General features: G+C 33.4%; 1 protein-coding gene across 2 annotated transcripts in view; it reads right to left on the minus strand.

The window, feature by feature from the left end:
- Positions 1–172: 172 nt before the first annotated feature.
- The window catches only part of LOC114327576 (5'-AMP-activated protein kinase subunit gamma-2), a 537,287-nt gene continuing 517,940 nt past the window's right edge, over positions 173–19,519 (minus strand). For both annotated transcript variants that reach the window (XM_050657995.1, XM_050657994.1), the window contains one exon: positions 173–17,966. In XM_050657995.1, the coding sequence (XP_050513952.1) occupies positions 17,664–17,966 (303 nt within the window). In that variant the 3' untranslated portion in view covers positions 173–17,663. The remainder of the gene's footprint in view (positions 17,967–19,519) is intronic.

The following is a 19,519-nucleotide window of genomic DNA, read 5'->3' on the forward strand; positions in this document are numbered from 1 at the left end:
ATATGTTGTTGGTGCGTAAACCTGTAAACCAACATACTTATGATGTAAGCCATACGCTAAATAAATAAATGAGGACAGAAATCTTGCAAAGGACTAAGACCTAGTGTCTCGCCCGAATCAGGAAAAAGTGAAGGAGAAGGAGGTTTTTTGAGTGGTAACAAAAACTACAAAATATAAATAACTTTTTATTGAGAATACATAATTGCGGAAAATATTATTAGCACTTCATTTTCTATTTTTCAGCATCCTAAATAAGGCAGCTTACTTTTTTTATTTCGTATCTACAACATAATTATTAATATTAAAACTACTGCTTTTTACAAATACATAAATAATAAACTGTTATAATATTAGAAACGGACAACGCTTAACCGCGACGCGACGAAGAATTAGCAGCTTAAACAATTAAGTGTTATCCATGCTTTTTCACTAATATCCTTGTTTAAAAAAGAATAGTTCGTCAACGCAATGAATGAATTTGTTTGATTCTAATTGAGAGAGTCACCAGATGTCACCACCGTTTCTGTCAGAGTCGCAACGTCACTCGTAACTATTCATAACACACTAACTCGCATACATACAGTGCGGTGGAATAAGTGTTGCCCCCCCACCCCTCCCCGTTAACTTGTTTATTTTAAGAATATAAGCAAAACGCTCGGACAGGTCGATTTTTAAACTAACCATAGTATATTATAGCATCAACGTTTCGAACTTTACGCGATCCTACTTCAGGTGACAACCATAACTTTGATTTTTTTTTAGGGAAAGTACATCATGTGACACCTCATTTAAAAGCTCTTAAAATACTGATTTCAAAAATGTATAATACTTTAATCCTGTTTGAGAGCGTAGGCGCAAAATTTCGGTCGAATTCTTTCTAAATGCAATCATTTTTTTCAAATCCTTAAAAAACTAATTAATATTTTTGAAAAATTTAAACGCAGAATGAAATATTACAGTATTCTCGATGGTCCAAAGTCCCTGAGAACTCCTATAATGTTTATTTTAATAAGTCACAGTGGTGAAAAAAAGATAAAATTTAGTGCGATTTTTAATTTCAAATATATTATTCAAAAGAAACTTTTTGTTTATTCTAAGGGACTGTCAGCCCTCGGTAATAATCTAATCTTTCATTCTGCGTTTAAATTTTTCAAAAATAATTATTAGTTTCCTCAGAATTCGAAAAAAAATAAATGCGTTTAAAAAGAGTTCGACCGAATTTTTGCGCGTACGATCTCAAAAAGGATTAAAGTATTATACATTCTTGAAATCAGTATTTCAAAAGCTGTTAAATGAGGTGTCACATGATGTACCTTACCATTTTAAAAAATCAAAGTTATACCTGTCACCTGAAAAGGTATCGCGTAAAGTTCAAAACGTTGATGCTATAATATACTATGGTTAGTTTAAAAATCGACCTGTCCGAGCGTTTTGCTTATATTCTTAAAATAAACAAGTTAAAAGGGGCGTGGGGCAACACTTATTCCACCGCACTGTAGAAAAATAGATATGGAAGAATATACACTGAGCGTCATGAAAAAGAGGCCACCTAGAATTTTATAAAAAATTTTCAATAACTTTATACAATTTATTCTATTGTAACTAAACTGCCACAATGCAGAAATACTTTTAGCGTCTTTTAGGCACCGACAAACGGTGTGGCATGTTAATTAAGAGTAATAAGTTTGCAGAATTGATATCAGTTTTATGACTTCGGATAGTGCACGTGTTGTTTGTACCCTATTTTTCTTGGAATATGGCTTTTCTGTTTTTCAAAAATCTTTCACTAGTGTACAGTTGTTCAAAGAGTGAATGTTGGAATTCCCATTTGATTTGCTTGTTTGAATAGTTCGAAATCATCCCTTTTTTACCCTTGACGACGCCTGTATTGTTCCTTGCTAGCATGTTATCGAAATTCACATGTGTCGTGAAAGAAGAGGATCGGACGCTTGCCACTCGAGATCCAAAAATTCTTCCCCTAGGATGTAAGGAATGAGACGCCTTCAGAACTCGAATGTGTACACACGCGAAATAGTGTTGGTTTCGTCGTTGATGCTTTGATTGTAAGTTTTTACCTTTTATTTGTTATTATGCACCTATATCTCCTTTGTTTCGTTTTTGAAATATTTACCAACCAATTTAATTTGAGTTTGTGTATAATATTATTGTATTGCGCTTATGGAGAAATTCCACTTTCTCTGAATATTGGCTATCAGAAGGAATAAAATTCATTTAGCAGATGTTGTAATTAGTGTTTATTGCTCGTTTTTGATTTTATTAATTGTCCCGTACAGTACCTGCTATTAGTAAAACATACAGTGAACTTGTGCAATTTTTAAATTTAAAACTATGACTGGGATATTTGCAAGATATGTTCAAATTGTTACTTTGATTGGTAATGGAATGAGTAAAAGAGAAGTGGCCAGACAGCTTGGAGTCAGTAGTATGGTCCAACAAACTTACCAACGATTCGTAGAGACTGGATCTCACGAACGTAGACCAGGATCAGGCCCGAGAAGAATCACGACGGCCAGAGAAGACCGTTCTATACAACGCACTTCTTTGCAAAATGGGTTCTTCACGGCTAGAGCAATCCAAAACAGTTTTCAAAATGCTCACGGATGGACATTGCACTTCTACCGTGAGAAGGTTGAGGGAATTTGGTCTAAGGGCCCGCTATCCAGCAACAGGACCTTTGTGAACAGCAACACATGACAACGCCGATTTCAGTTTGCTATAGACCACGAGCATTGGACCATAGAAGATTGGAAAAATGTTTTGTTTAGTGCGTGATAAACAAAATGGTGGCTTCATCTTTGCTTTAAACTTCATAAGCTAAGATGAAGACACCATTCTAATATAAAAAAATTTTAATCTTTAAACATCGAAAGTGTCTTCTTTAATTTAGCCTAGATGTATGCCAAAAATTAATTGGGCGGCTCAAAGTCCAGATTTGAACCCGATTGAACATGTTTGGGGCCAACTCGAACGAAGAGTAAGAAAATATATAATATCGGTTTACAACGTTCTTCGACGTCTTTCGATTTCCAATCTCCATCTCGTTCTGTCATTCCATAGATCGTCCTCGAGTTCTCTGTCCCTGATTTCTCTATCAACTCCTTCTCTCCAACTTCTTCTAGGCCTTCCTGGTCTGCGCCTTCCTCTTGGTTGCCATTCGAGGATTTGTCTTGGTATTCTATTCTCCGGCATTCTCCTTACGAAACAGAAGAAACAGAATACCTGCTCCAATAAATCGTGAGCAGCTTCGGTTGTCGCTCATGGAAGAATGGGAAGCTTTTCCCCAAGACAACATCCTGAATTTGATTAATTCAATGCCAAATCGAATGAGGAATGTAATTTACAATAGAGGTAGTAGTACAGAGTATTAATAATCACGACTTAATTGTAATTTATATAAAGAAAACAGAAAAAATGTACAATGTTATTTTTTTAATTTTTCCATAAAATCATCATTTTGGAAGAAGTTTTTTTTGACATTTTTTATTTAAGAAATGATTGCATACTGCTTTAGAACATATGAATTCTCAAACATTACACAAAAATCTAATGACAATCAATTTCTAGTAGGATTTGTAAAAATTAAAAAATGGCAAACATTTTAGGTGGCCTCTTTTTAATAACGCGCAGTGTATTTACAAATTGAATTAACGATGGCATGCTATTATATGTATAATTATTATGATGTCATCATTAATTCAATTTCTAAATATATTCTTCCATATATTTATTTTTCTTAATATGTATGCAAGTTGGTGTGTTTTGAATAGGATCGTATCCAACTTAGTGTCTATGCATTTTGGATTTATCGCAGTTACGCGTGACATTGCAACCCTGACAGAAATGGTGGTAACATCTGGTGACTGTCTAAATTAGAATCAAACAAATTTATTCATTGCTTTGACCAACTATTCTTTTTTTAAACAATGCTAATATCGTTTCCTATTGTTTGCAAAAAGATAATATTAAGAGTATTTTTTGATAATTATTTTCAATATATAATAAAAAGTTAGGTTAGGTTAAAACGAGTATAGAAAATCATACAAAATAGTAGTCAAACTATTCAGAAAACAAAATTTACAACAAAGTGCAAGAAATATTTGATAACGATTTCAAATTTTCATTCTTTCTTTATTTTTTTTGTCAGATTGTTCTTTGATCGGGCTATACTGTTAAATAGGGTTACTGAGTATTGTGAAAAAATGAGGATATTAATATCAGGGAGGATTAATTAAATATACTTATATTCATTCTCTCTTTGCCTTATCCCCATGCGGGGTCGGCTTCCCTAATTGCACTTCTCCACACAATCCTATCTTGGGTCATAACAATGTTAATCCCCTTTACCAACATGTCCTGCCTTATCATCTCCCCCCAGGTCTTCTTTGGTCTTCCTCTCCTACTCCTTCCAGGAATCTGCACTTCAGCTATTCTCAGTATTGGGTGATTAAGGTCTCGACGTTGAATATGACCAAACCATCTTAACCTATGCTCTCTCATTTTGGCATCAATTGGTGCCACACCTAGACTTCCCCTAATATACTCATTTCTTATTTTATCCTTCTTTGTCACTCCACTCATCCATCTAAGCATTCTCATTTACGCCACATGCATTCGTTGTTCCTCTTTCTTTTTCACTGCCCAACATTCAGTTCCGTATATCATAGATACTTATGGCTGTTTTATAAAATTTTCCCTTCAGCTTCTTTCAATTTTTTCTGTCACACAACACACCACTCGCTTCTTTCCACTTCATCCATCCAGCCCTAATTCTACTGCATGCATCTCCATCTATTTCTCCAATGCTCTGTAATACCAATCCTAGGTACTTAAAACTATTGCTTTTCAAATCCAAAGATACCATTTTATTTGTAGTAACTCCATCTTTAAATGAACATTTCAAATACTCTGTCTTTGTCCTACTAAGTTTTAAACCTTTTTCCTCCAGAGCTTGTCTCCACTGTTCCAGTTATTAAATATATAAAAAAGATCAAGGCAGGTTTTGTTTATATTTGATTCAGAGTCGGACCACCATCTCCATATAGCTATTTCAGCATCCTTATGCCTCATCGGTGAAGCTCAGAAGTCTCAACTCTGAAGGAAACACAAACAATTCTGCCAATTTAAGGCAAACCATCACAATGCAATGAACCCACCTCTGAGACGCAATTCAGCGACATCTCTCGTATTACGAGGAAAACAACGAAAAGCCCCAGATGCAAAGTTTACTACCTTTTAAACAATTAGAATAATTGAAATAAAAATACAATAAACAATATTTTAAATCCAAGACTTTTCGTTAATAAACTGCTTTCTGGCTGCATCCCATATCTCCGGATTTTACAATATATAATCACAAGAGACGACGAAAGTAGGAGAAAGCAAATAGAGGACGCTTAGGCCACGCATTTACCTTCCCTTCGTCAAGGAAAAGGACCGAAAGACAGTTTCTAAATACTCAAACTGAGTAAAAATGAAAAAGATAAAAAAGATCAAGGAAGGTTTTGTTTATATTTGATTCAGAGTTGGACCACCATCTCCATATAGCTATTTCAGCATCCTTATGCCTCATCGGTGAAGCTCAGAAGTCTCAACTCTGAAGGAAATACAAACAATTCTGCCAATTTAAGGCAAACCATCACAATGCAATGAACCCACCTCTGAGACGCAATTCAGCGACATCTCTCGTATTACGAGGAAAACAACGAAAAGCCCCAGATGCAAAGTTTACTACCTTTTAAACAATTAGAATAATTGAAATAAAATATTAAATATACTTATATCTGGGATCATTAATCACAAATACAGGGTCACTACAGGAACAAATAAAACGTAGATGTGATCTAGCAAAAGTTGCCACGGCAAAAATGACCACAATATGGAAGGACTGTCAAATTTAAAGGGCGTTAAAGATGAGTTTAATCAACTGCTTAATATTACCAATACGGATGTGAATCTTGGACCCTGAGAAAATCGGAAAGAAAAAGATAGACACTACTGAAATGTTCTGTTGGGGACGAATGCTACGAATTCCTTGGACCGACGATAGGACAAATAATTCAATTTTAAGAGAGCTAAAATTTAGCCAACGACTCTCAAGTAAAGTCTATCTCCAACAATTAAAATACTTTGACATGTTATGAGAGCAAACACAGAAAACATGGAAAGACTCATTATACAAGGAAGGGTAAAGGCCGAAGATCACGAGGAAGATCCCCAACAAGATGGATCGATCAAATTACAGGAATATGCAAAAGACCTATGCATGAGTTAAAAGAAATGAACAGAGATAGAGATCTTTGGAGACGGACAATACACGACATGACGTCGACCACTATACTCCCTCCGGAGGTCAGGATTGAAGAAAAAGAGAGTATATCGACACGCTTCATTTATTTTTTTTTTTTTTAATTGCTAATTTTAAATATTAACTTTCTTTTCTAAACGAAAATAATATGGGTCACTTAAATTTCACAATTCTTTCTATACGAAACCAGATGGTAATGGTCTGTTCAGTCTCAGTTTAAAAATTCCCCATTAAATAGTAAACCTTATCAGACCATATGTCAATGAATCACTTTTTAATGCATTCGAGGACGCTTCTTGACAGAAATGTTTTCAGCTTTTAAAACATCAGATAAAGGACCAGCCTCTTTATGTCGATAAATTAGTCTTCAACGTAAAACCACAGACATGTGTTTTTTTCAGTATATTCACAGCAACCACCCGGCGCCGACACACCACCACACTCGCAAAGAATAACAAACCCTCTTTCGAGCAATATTCAAGCTATTTTACCGACACAAATAAATATATTATTGACAAGTTGTTGTTTTTACACTTATTTTAATTTAAGTTAATCGTTCTCGAACACGCACGGAACGAGGAATAGCTGCTAAAGATCATCAAAGTTAGCAACCTGGGATACATAATGAGAAACGAAAAGTACCGCCACGCGCAACTGATCTTCGAGTGTAAGATTGAGGAAAAAGGGCTCCCGGTAGGCGCCAGATTTCCTGTCTTAGAAATATCAACATTGATTCAACATCTTTGTTTAGAGCCGCATTGAACAGAGACAGATTTGCCAGTGTAGTCGCTAATCTCCACTAAGAGAACACCACAAAAAGAAGAATGTTTCATGTTTATATAAGAATGGGTTTATAAATTGTATTAGGCAAAGATTCAATATTATCATTTCTTTTAATTTCTGGAGTTCTAGGAGATTTATCAGCTTTAATAACGTCCCTGTCTAATAGATGTCCGCTTTGTTTTAAGGCGAAAGCAACAAAATGCAAAATTTTGACGCCTGTCAAAATTTTTAATGTATTTTATATGTTATCATTTTTTTCGAATCCTGAGAAAACTAATAAGTATTTTTGAAAAATTTAAACGCAGAATGAAAGATTACTTTATTTCCGAAGACCGAAAGTCCCTTAGAATGAATAAAAAGTTTCTTTTGGACGAGATATTTGAAAATAAAAATCACACTAAATTTTCTCTTAGTTTTTCACCCCTGCAACTTATTAAAATAAACATTATGCAAGTTTTCAGGGACTTTCGACCCTCTGTAATAACGTAATCTTTCATTCTGCGTTTAAATTTTTCAAAAATACTTATTAGTTTTCTCAGGATTCGAAAAAAATTAATCCCACTTAAATAGCATTGCAGCCGAAAGTTCGTACCCATCCCCTTAATAGAGGATTAGTGGACTAGAATTAATATAGGTTTCAACAGGACTAACATCTTTGAGGTTTTGGCTTTAGAACTTTTTTGCTACTTTTTAGCAAAAAAGGGCAAAAGCCAAACCATAAAGATATTTTTAGTCCTATTTAAACCTATATTAATTCTAGTCCAAATTCTCTATTAAAACAAAGCGTACATCTATTAGACAGGGACGCTATTAAATCTGATAAATCTCCTAGAAGTCCACAAATTAAAAGAAATGATAATATTGAATATTTGCCTAATATGGTTCTTTTCACCGACATTTTTCAGTGCGTCACAAGTGAGAGAAAAAAAGGTAAGTCCGTGATAATCAGAGACATGTTAACCGTAGACAAGGCATACTGAGCAAAAAAGCGTAACGCGCGGCAGTCGATCGGTGTTCTATATATCTCTTTTTACTAAGCGATACCGCTCATATGACGGACAAAGATGGCTAGACCTCATCATGATCATTCTCTTTGCCTTATCCCTATACGGGGTCGGCTTCGATAATTGCATTTCTCCACACAATTCTATCTTGGGCCATATCAATGTTAATCCCCTTTACCAACATGTCCTGCCTTATCGTCTCCCCCAGGTCTTCTTTGGTCTTCCTCTCCTACTCCTTCCAGGAATCTGCACTTCAGCAATTCTTCGTATTGGGTGATTACCGTCTCGACGTTGAACATGACCAAACCATCTTAACCTATGCTCTCTCATTTTGGCATCAATTGGTGCCACACCTAGAATTCCCCTAATATACTCATTTCTAATTTTATCCTTCTTTGTCACTCCACTCATCCATCTAAGCATTCTCATTTCCGCCATATGCATTCGTTGTTCCTCTTTCTTTTTCACTGCCCAACATTCAGTTCCGTACATCATAGCCGGTTTTATGTCTGTTTTATAGAATTTTCCCTTCAGCTTCATTGGAATTTTTCTGTCACACAACACACAACTAGCTTCTTTCCACGTCATCCATCCAGCCCTAATTCTACTGCATGCATCTCCATCTATTTCTCCATTACTCTGTAATACCGATCCCAGATACTTAAAACTATTGCTTTTTACAATCAGTTCACCATCCAAAGATACCATTTTATTTGCAGTAATTCCATCTTTAAATGAACATTGCAAATACTCCGTCTTTGTCCTACTAAGTTTTAAACCTTTTTCTTCCAGAGCTTGTCTCCACTGTTCCAGTTTTTGTTCTAAGTCTCTTTCACTATTTCCTACTAACACGACATCATCAAAAGATATTGCAGTATAACCCAGAAAGGGTATTGCAGTATAACCCTTTTATTTGCAATTTGGTATAAAAACAAATCCATTGTGATTATTGCATTTATAAAATGGTATTTTCTTTTATTTGTATAGTCTTATAAATTGTACAAATTATAGTCGTATATGAAGGATATAGAATCAAAACTCGCTTTCTCTATCCATGGCCGAAATTGAGTTGTTTATATTTTCTGAATCTGTTTGTTGAACCCTATACGATTCCAGAACTAGTTTGACTTAAAATTAGCTTTATCCAATATAAATTCAATGTTAAAAGTCGGCTTTTGAATCAAACCCGTCTTTCTCCTGTGACAGTTCTGAATGAAACCCGTCTTTCTCCAACCGATCAATAGGAGGCATGTGTAAAGTGAGTCTAGGAGACTCACACATATTTTAATCACTCTATTTGTCTGATGCAACATCAGTGTTTGTTTACTACTTTTGTCAGCTACCAACTTTTAATACTAACCATTTGCATAGATTTTTTCTTTTAAAATAAGTAGTATTACAGGAATATTTTTCTTCTATTCTTAATGGATGTTCAAAGGAGTCCTGTATGACCCGGTAAAAAGGCAAGGAAAAAAACACCGATGCAAAATGAATGGGCAAAACCTAAGAAGAAAAAAGATTACTACAAGATTATAGCCATGATCTTCTAAGAACTCTAACGTCATTGGAACCGATAAGATCGGTTTTACCACTATCAAGCTAATTACTTTTATTCTATTAAAATCGGCAAAAAGCAAAAACCGTAAAATTCCACCTCCAAAAATGAAAATTGTTTCAAAACGTGCTTTCTCCTAACAAGTTTGTTTCAAAACTTGCTTTTTCCAAAAGTTTGCTTCAAAACTCGCTTTCTCCAAACAAAAATGCCAATTATTTAATTATATTGACGATAGTTGGATTTTACTCATTATGTGTAATCGACTTCTATGGTTAAATTTTATAATATGAAACTTAAATCCGTGTAATAACTGTAATGGTTTGTTTTTTATAAGTTTTTAGCGATTTGTGACAAACTAAAATTTTGGAGAAAGCGGGTTTTGATTCTATACCCCTCATATATAATTCGTAAATCATTTTTTGCTCGAATATAGCGCCATCTATCTACAGCTAAAATAAATCTATAATCTATAATCTAAAATCAATATAATAAATGACTGTAATCACGGAAGTACGTTTTTTTCTGACACTTCCAACTTAATGCCTTAGAAAGAAATCGAAAAACTGTGACGCACTGAAAAGTGCCTATGAGAAAGAGATTACAATATATAAACCTTCCAAACATGAAACATTCTTCTTTTTGTGGTGCTATCTCCTTTAGTGGAGATTAGCGACTAGCGATGTAGCCACCTCCATTAATACATTTTAAACTAGCATTAATTTTTTCTGTTGTATCATATAAAGGCCAGTCACTACATGGACTAGACTAGATGATACAATAGAGACATTGCTGCTAAAACGGAACATTATCAATTTTCTTTTTTGCAAATTTTTTCAACTACATCAATGGTTTCCAAGAATGAAACACATTTTTATGGTCAAGTTGGAATAAAGTTTAATAAAGCATTCTTGCAAGAACGCGTGTTTTTTTAGAGGTCTTCTGCTGCTTGGAATAACAATCTGGTGCAGATTATTGAGTCACGAGATTCTTCTTCTACCTACCACGTTTGCTTTGAATTTCGCCTTCGATTATGAATGGTAGTGGATTCTACTGAATGGCAGCTACTGTAAATTCTGTGTAGTAACCAACTACAGGGTGTCCCCGCAAATAGTGCGTTTCTTAAAGGTATAGGTAGAAGGCACCTTAAAGTCTTTTAAAATTTTTTTCTAAATTCAGCCGTTTGGCCAAAAAACGAAAAATACATTTTGATATGCAGACTGAAGTTTGGCAACAACGTGCAATTTAAAAATCTAAAGATAGACAGTTACAATTAAAAATAGTAGGTTTGTAGGTCAGTTGTATCTGGTAGGTAAAATAATGTAAATATCAACCAAACCGATATCCACTTCTGCAGGGGTCTGAATAGTGTTTACATTTTTTCACCTCGTCCGTGGTCGTCCCCTCACATCAAACAAACCAACAATTTGGTTTGTTTAGCTTCAGATTCTTAGATAATAGCGAAAATTCCACATTATTAAGCAAGAAATAATTATTTTGCAGGTAGGTACCTACGGATGTCAACAACCCCAAAAATCACACCTCAAATAGTAAATAAACAAGGGGTTTGATTAGGTTAAATTTCCACAGTAACCACAAGTTCTTCTACGCTACGTTGCCATGTCATTTAAATTGATGAAAATAAAAATTCACTTATATGGAGAACAATGTAATTTTTTCTTAGAAACGGTTAACTTAAAAAAAAATTTATAGGACTTTTTTGTTCTAAATTGTGTATTATATCCATACCTTAAAGGAACTCACTATTTTCGGGGACACCCTGTATAAATATTTGTTTTCTGTTGGTATTTTTGAAACCTACGTGAAATCATCAGAATCCCGTAAACGCAATATGATCCTGAAATGTTATGTGTAGTCTATCCTGTTATCTGGTTGTACGACATTACTAGTAAAAACCACAATGTTAAACAAATTAGAAGCATTCGAATTGTGGTGCTATCTACGGATACAAAAAATATCGTGGGATTCGCCCACTTCCAATGAAAATGTCCTTAAAATGATGAATTCAGAACGTCTGCACATAAACAACACAAAGAGGAGAAAAATAGAATACTTCGTCTGTATAATTAGAAGATCTACTTCGCCTTATATTACAGAGAAAAGTGGAGGGAAAGAGATGGATAGGTCGAAAGGAACGTTTATGGCTGCGTAGTATTAGTCGATGCTGTGGTTCCACAGCAGAAGAATTATTTCGAGCAGAAGTCGATATAGAAAGGTAAAAAATGAGATATTTTTGAACGCAGTGCATCAAAATTATTTAAAACCAGCTCAAAAATAGCCCAACGCAATAGTGGTATAATTATGTCTCAAGATTCTAACTTCAGATACACTGTAGGCATATACATACAATAAATGTTGAAAAATTATAAAACTCATTATTAGTATTGTCAAAGTCAAATCTCCTTGACTTTCAAAATGTTTTTATTTATTTATTTATAATCATATCCCTTCTACCATACAATGGTGTAGGGTTTCAAAATGTTAAAATATGTAAATCTGCTAATTCTCCGTCCCCATTATATATTCATTTAACCATAATTTATCTCTTTAATCCTCTTTTCCATTCTAATCGTTTATTAAATAACTCCCTAAATTATTAGAAACAATCCAATATGTTTATCGTAAAGGTAAAACTGAGTCAGAAGATTGTTCGCTTTCATCTGTATACATATATATAAAAAAAACAAATTGTATGAATAAGACATTCAACAGCATTAATGCAAGATATAAAAGATCCAAGATCAGTATATAAAAGTAAAGTAATAATGCAAGTATCACATAATGCACTTCTCCAAAAAATTAACGAACCCCCTTAAAAATTGGTCATTTTTGATGTCTCGAGTTCCCTAAACGTATGAATATATGTTATAGTCTTATTCTTTAACAATATCGCTGTAATGATATTGTTATTAAACAGGTAAATTGTCATTGTATACCGGGTGTAACAATCAAACTGTGTTCGCTACAACCTGTGGAATATTCTAGCTTAACATATACAGGGTGTCCCGGAAAATAGTGCGTTCCTTAAAGGTGTGGGTAGAAGGCACCATTTAAAAGAAAACTTTCTTATAAATTTTTTTTTCTAAAGTCATCTGTTGCCTCAAAAAAATAAAATAATGTCTTTTACTAAAATTTACATTTGGCAACCCGGCAGGTTTATTTATTTTGACATAGCGAAGATTATTTAAAATTGTAAACACAAACAGTCGTATCATAATTACCTGTAACCCGAGAATACATAGTATTTTTGTGGTATTGTCATGATTTCGATCGCAAGTATCATGTTAATTGCGTACCTATAGTGTATAATTAGTGCAATATTTAGGTACACCAAGGCGATTTACCTCGAAGTTTAAGGATTTTGTAGATGGTTTCAAAACAAAATGTGTAAAGTGTTGTGTGCAGATAAAGCTTGTTTTACGAGAAATGGTGTGTGTGTGTGTGTGTGTGTGTGTGTGTGTTTTACTTTTATAATTCCAAAAGTATTAATGTATGGGCTGGGATTATTAGTAATCATCTGATTGAACCACTCGAACTTCCCAGAAGATTGAATGGAGAAATGTAATACTCAAATTTTTTGTAACATGTTCTACCGATAGATACTTCTTGAAGATGTAGCTTGATTCTGATTGTAATAAAAAATTTTCATGTAAGTTAAAACACTATACAAGCTTTATTTATTAGATATTTAATAAACACAAATATTATGCTGTTTTTCTATCACTGTTATCAGTATTTTATCAATACATAATATTATGTCTAATGGTCGATGATTCATGATAGTTGAGTTCCAGTAAAATTATTTTTACACAGAAGAAGGAACGCAGCGTTGCCGGCTGTATTTTCATTTCTGTGGACATTAATCAAATGCATTAAAATTAATAAATTATTTTTTTGAAAACGGTGACTTTACAAAAAAATTTTATGAGACTTTTTTGCTCTAAATGGTGCACTTAGCCCGTACCTTGAAGGAACGCACTATTTTCCTGGACATCCTGCATAAAATCCTGAAATTAAAACCCAACTATAGCCTCATGTTTTCTTAACATTCTGTTTTTTTGATTCATTCGCTTATGTTGGATAATAAAAAAGTTAGATACAACTAGCCACGTTTTTCATCAATACATATTGATGAAAAACATGGGTTTTAATTTCAGTATTTTATAAATTCTAGAATATTCCACAGGGTGTTGCGAATTTTGAGAAAGAAACCCAGTTTAATTGGTACACTCGGTATACAATGACAACTTACCTGTCTATAACAATAAGGCTATAACATATTAAAAAAATCACTCAAATTGGACAACAGGTTTAGTAAATTCGAGACATCAAAAAATACCCATTTTTAAGGTGTTGGGTTGATTTCTTGTAGAAGTGCAGATAGATTTTCATAAATTACACGTAAAAACTTGAAAAATGTATGAGGATTAGTTAAGAAAAACTTTAAAAAGGAGATTTAAGATTGCAAGTTCTTACCACAAGAACCACACAGACCAAGATCATGGAAGACCGACTGTTATATACGTTATAAAACTACAACAACGTTAAAAGGTTGGTTAAATTATGTTGCAACTGTGGCTACAAGCAGAAACGGTAAAAACTATCGATTAGAAAAAACATACTTAATCATACATTATGTATATACTTAATAGTTTAAGATCCGATATAAGAACGACCTTCACCGAACTGTTTAATTTATGAAAATTATTATGTAATTTAGTATGTTACCAATTATAAAAAAAGGCGTGCCCGATCTAATTTTTTTCTGACTATAATTAATTAATAATAAAAAAATTACGTTTTTTTATAAATAAAAAAATTTTCGGCACGGGCAGATAACATTTTAGATTTTTTGGATCATTTGAAACTGTTAGGGAATCCTTATTTCTTTATTTTATATTGAATATCATTTTAATATTAAATTTATTTCGGTAGAATAAGTTTTAGACATTATATTTAGTGGCTTTTCTCTGCCCTCTTTAAAAATGATGCAGAATAACCTTGTGTCTTCTAATTTAAATAAACATTTAAATAAATGCTCAATATCAATTTTTTACTCATCCACAAGCACAAAAATCGCTTTGCGTATCATAAACAAACGCACATACTCCGTTGAGTACCTTAAGGACGGAAGATACGACTTCGCTTCAAGACTTCAACGGTGAAAGAACTCCCAAATTCCGAACTTTTCGTCGGAGTCCATTAAAAGGAGCAGTGATGAATTGAGTAGTCACCCTTGGGTCTGCATAGTTTACCAAATCCTAAAGAATACCAATTTTAAGGTAAGCGATTTGCGCATAGCTTGTGGAACCATATTATTTAAAATCAATCTTTTTTCAAGTTAGTTTTCATATTTCCTGCAGGTTTCAAACAGAAACAAAAAAGTTGTTTTGTAATTTCTCTCTTAAGTTGATCGTTTTCGAATTATAAACAATTTAAAACTACAAATAAAAACGAAAATTTTAAATTACGGGGTGAATTGAAGTGACCACCGACTTAGCGGTATTGGAGGCCTTCAACTAGAAATAGTAAAAAGAGAAAGAAATGTGGAAAATTGAGTGATGTAAATAAGTTAATAAATTTGGGAAGCCATACAAAGACTGTGTTTTGAGCATGTACCAGAAGATGCTCGGCACAAAACCATCCAGAGTTTTAACCTACTTAGCTCAGTTGATGAACAGAACATATACATCTGTGTGGTCTGATTATCACTCTGCTGATCAAACAACGAACATCCAGACAACAAGAACAATATGTTCTTCTTCCATATGGTTCCTTCCGGTACCTCATCTGTACACGAATTCTTCTTCTTCTTTAAGTACCTTGTCCTCCCACAACATTGACGATCAGTCGCACGATTTTTTACTTTGTCCACAGCTCTGTACACGAAGTGTCTCTAAAAATTCTTTTTTTTTGTTGGTTCTAGGATCAATAAAACACTCAACATCTTAAAAATATTTATCACGTCCTCTTTTACATAAGAAAACGCTTTTCATTTGATTCATATAGATTTTAAGTTTACTTTTAAAATCACAATATCAAGTTTAGTAAGTTGTGTATAATGTTAAGTTGTTTAACAAAACACCTTGTTGTCCTGTAAAAATTGCAATTTCGTACAAAATATTTCTTTACATCTTGAGCATTTGTATTTTCTCTCCAATACATTATTAAATTAAAAAAAAAACGATTAAAATCCTTTATAAAGGGTATATTTGTAAAAATCCCCAAAAAGGGCTACATCACAGAACTAGTTTTCGATCGGATGACCGATCATCATCAGTGCTTACCTAAAATACGTATAACCTAATAAGATATTCATGCCTATTCTGTAACTCATTTCGATGATAGAAGTCAGGAAAATCGAATAGAAGTGGCCAAGTCGAATAGAAATAGTAAAAATCGGTATTCCATAACTACCTCGGAATCTCTACAATCGAAATTGTGCTTGACGCAAGCGCATTGTATTTTGTTTTGACGTTTATATTTTATATCTACTAAAAGTAATGTATTACTACTTATTTATCATTATTTATAGTATTTTTACCTTGTGTATCTGCTTAATTTTTAGTCTGTGGTGGTATTTACTTAGGGAATTGTATATTTAATTTAGACATGTACGAGTATGCATCAAACCTAACCTTAAAATTGATTTGGCATCCGAAATTCAGATTCTAACTGAATGTTTGCCAGTCACAGTGTTGCCAAACTTTTTTTGTTTATTTCTTATACAATTTCAATCAATGGCATAATGTACAAGAACGTTTAAAATATAAAGAGAGACTTATAGCGTTGATAAATATATTATACCAGCTTGCTTGTATTTGTATCAATCAACGCTTATAGAAAAGAAAATAATTATAGCAAAGACGCTGTTTTTGGGAAAAGTTGTTTATAAGTTATTTTAGCTGGAATCAAATCTTAAGATTGTATAATCATTAGTAATATCTTGCATCATACATTTTATCCTCATTTATATTTTATCTTCTTTTTTATAACAATTTTAATTAACTTTGATTTAAAAACATTTATCATCTTTTGAGGTTTTTGTGTCCAATATTTACACTAATATTTTATTGTTTACTTTTCAAAACGTTTCTTTTTTGATATTTCAAAACTATTTTTAAAAATGTAACTGTATGTAATGTGATAGTATGAAAAATTGAAGATATGGCAACGATGTCGTATTTCAAATTTAGAACCAGCAACAAACAGGTCACAGAACACTAATTTCGCTCGACAATGCGGGGTTGCCACCCCCTCTTGACCGCGTGAAATAGAAATTGCCGATTTCGATTTAACCTGCTTACGATGTGAGTTACAGAATGCCAATCCAAACACGAAAATGACGCGATAGATATCAAACATTCCGATTTCGGGTAATTACGATTCGACTTGGTCATTTCTATTCCATTTGTTAAAAGTTAAAGAATAGGGCTGAATATACGCATTTTAGGTAAGCACTGATGATAATCGGTCATCCGATCGAAAACTAGTTCTGTGATGTAGCCCTTTTTAGGGATTTTTACAAATATACCTTTTATAAAGGATTTTAGTCGTTTTTTGTAATATATGGTATACAGCCAACTACAGGAAAACTTTTTTCCTTGTGGATTATCAAATAATTTGTCACCTTTATTTTCCCATAATAAACAAACACCAGAGAGTCCTAACCTTTAAAACATTTTTTCTCAAAACTTATTATTTTACATAGCACCTTCATTGCCTGTACCCTTCATTACAAAATTACATATCGAATAATTTTTATCCATTAAACAGATCGGTGCAGGTCAACCTTATATCGGATCTTCTACTATAATAGTTTATAAATTGTGTGTTAAACTGTGAAAAATTCTGACTCAATCTTACTAAATTCCATATTTATAAATATACATTTTTCTTCACAGACACAAAGAACCCGCATTCATCTTTTAAAAATCACCAAAAAATTCCTATAACAATGTTCAACATGTTATCGTTATCACTCGCCTCCCGTGACCGCCACCTCTTGTAATATGGCACCATCTGTCAAAAGTTGTTTTTCCAAAATGGGGTCGTCCACGGGAGTGCTTGGAGCGCTGCTGGACTCCTCTTCTGCGCCGTTTTCTTGGGTCGCCCTGCCGTTTTGTTCGTTCTCTTTATTCACGGCCTGCGTTTCTGCGTCTGCTGCAGGTTTTGCCGAATCTTCCTCTGGGTGTTCTTCCTCTTCGGGAATTACGGGCTGAGATGTGTCTTCTTCTGTTGTTGAAGGCATGTCGGAGGACTGGGAGAGGCTGTTGGTGTCCTAAAAAAACGATTATAGGTGAAAAAGTTAAAATGAAAACTACATTACTTTAAAAAATTAACGCACTAATTTCCTAAACCTGTCGTCCGATTTAACTGATTTTGAAGTTATACTAAGCTTTAAGCGGGATTAAGGGTGAATTTTTATTATCCCACGCGCCTGCGCACACCGACAGTATGGAGTTAATTGCTAAATCTTTCAATTTGTGTATGTATCAGCGCAATAGGGATTTTCATTCACAGTCATTTGTTTCGAGCTTCTGTGATGTGTCACATAATATTAATATATCTACGTCACACGTTATTGGTATACGCTCTGAGCTTCGCTGGTGTCGCTCCTGGCGGATTACTAATTCAACTTTCACTGGTAATTTTTAAATTTATTATTTAATTTTTATCGCTTAATATTTACAACGCAAAAAAGTAATTAAATTGTAATCGATTTTTTTTTTTAAATTTTGCTAATCATTTTGACGTTCTATTGATAAAATATGAATTTCTTACTTCGGATACTTTCACAATTATCGTGTAGATGGCGCAGATTAATTTATAATTACATATTACGGAACATTAGAAAAACTTAAATTCAGCATTTAAAACGTAAGTATATTTAAGGTAAAAATATATACCACAGCTTTGACCAATTAATATTTTTTATAATTAATGTTTTTAATTTTAATTTTAAATTAATCACTTTGACATTTATGTCAAATTTCCGGTAAAGGTTTACAGACTTGTCACTACTGGCGCTCGGGAATTTGTAAATATCCCCTCTACGTACGAGCTCACAGCGTATATACCAATGATACAAACCAAAGACGTATGCCGTAGATATATTAATATTATGTGACACATGACATAAGCTCGAAACAAATGACAATCGATGAAAAGCCCTATTAAGGTGCGAAAAGAATATATTAGTGTTTTTAGTAAATATATTTATTACAATTTTTGTGCCTTTGGATTTGTCTTGCTCAGGAATAAGTAATAAGTATTATTAAAACATTTTTATTTTTATATTTCACTTGATCTATTTGTCACCGTGATTGTAATTATGTCCGAGAAGTGATGTAAACAGAGCCGTGGTAGGTCACTGGTAAGAGCATTCGACTACGGATCGAGAGGTCCCGCATTCAAATCCGGATGGATAATTCATATTCCTTTTTTTTTAATTTTTGGTATTGTTTTAATAAAAAAATTTTAAAAGTAGTTAGTATTAAGGTTGATGGTGGTTGATGGAAGTTCGACGAAAATACAAAAATAGAAATATTGTCAAATACCGTGAAATTAACAAACTCATAAAAAGAAAAATTAAACAGGCCAAAGAATCCTGGCTCGAGAATTCATGTAAAGAAATAGAATACCTCCAAAAAAAGCATGACAGTTTCAACCTCCACAAGAAACTTAAATATACCTCCGGAATTAGAAAACAGAAAAATGCTCACGTACTTAAAACCGCAGACGGAAAAATTTGTGATCACGAACAACAGTGCAAAGAATGGGAGAGACACATCAGTGACCTTTTTGACGATGCTTCTCGAGAAAATGCTCCAA

This window comes from Diabrotica virgifera, chromosome 8, assembly GCF_917563875.1.
Source record: "Diabrotica virgifera virgifera chromosome 8, PGI_DIABVI_V3a".
NCBI lineage: Eukaryota > Metazoa > Arthropoda > Insecta > Coleoptera > Chrysomelidae > Diabrotica > Diabrotica virgifera.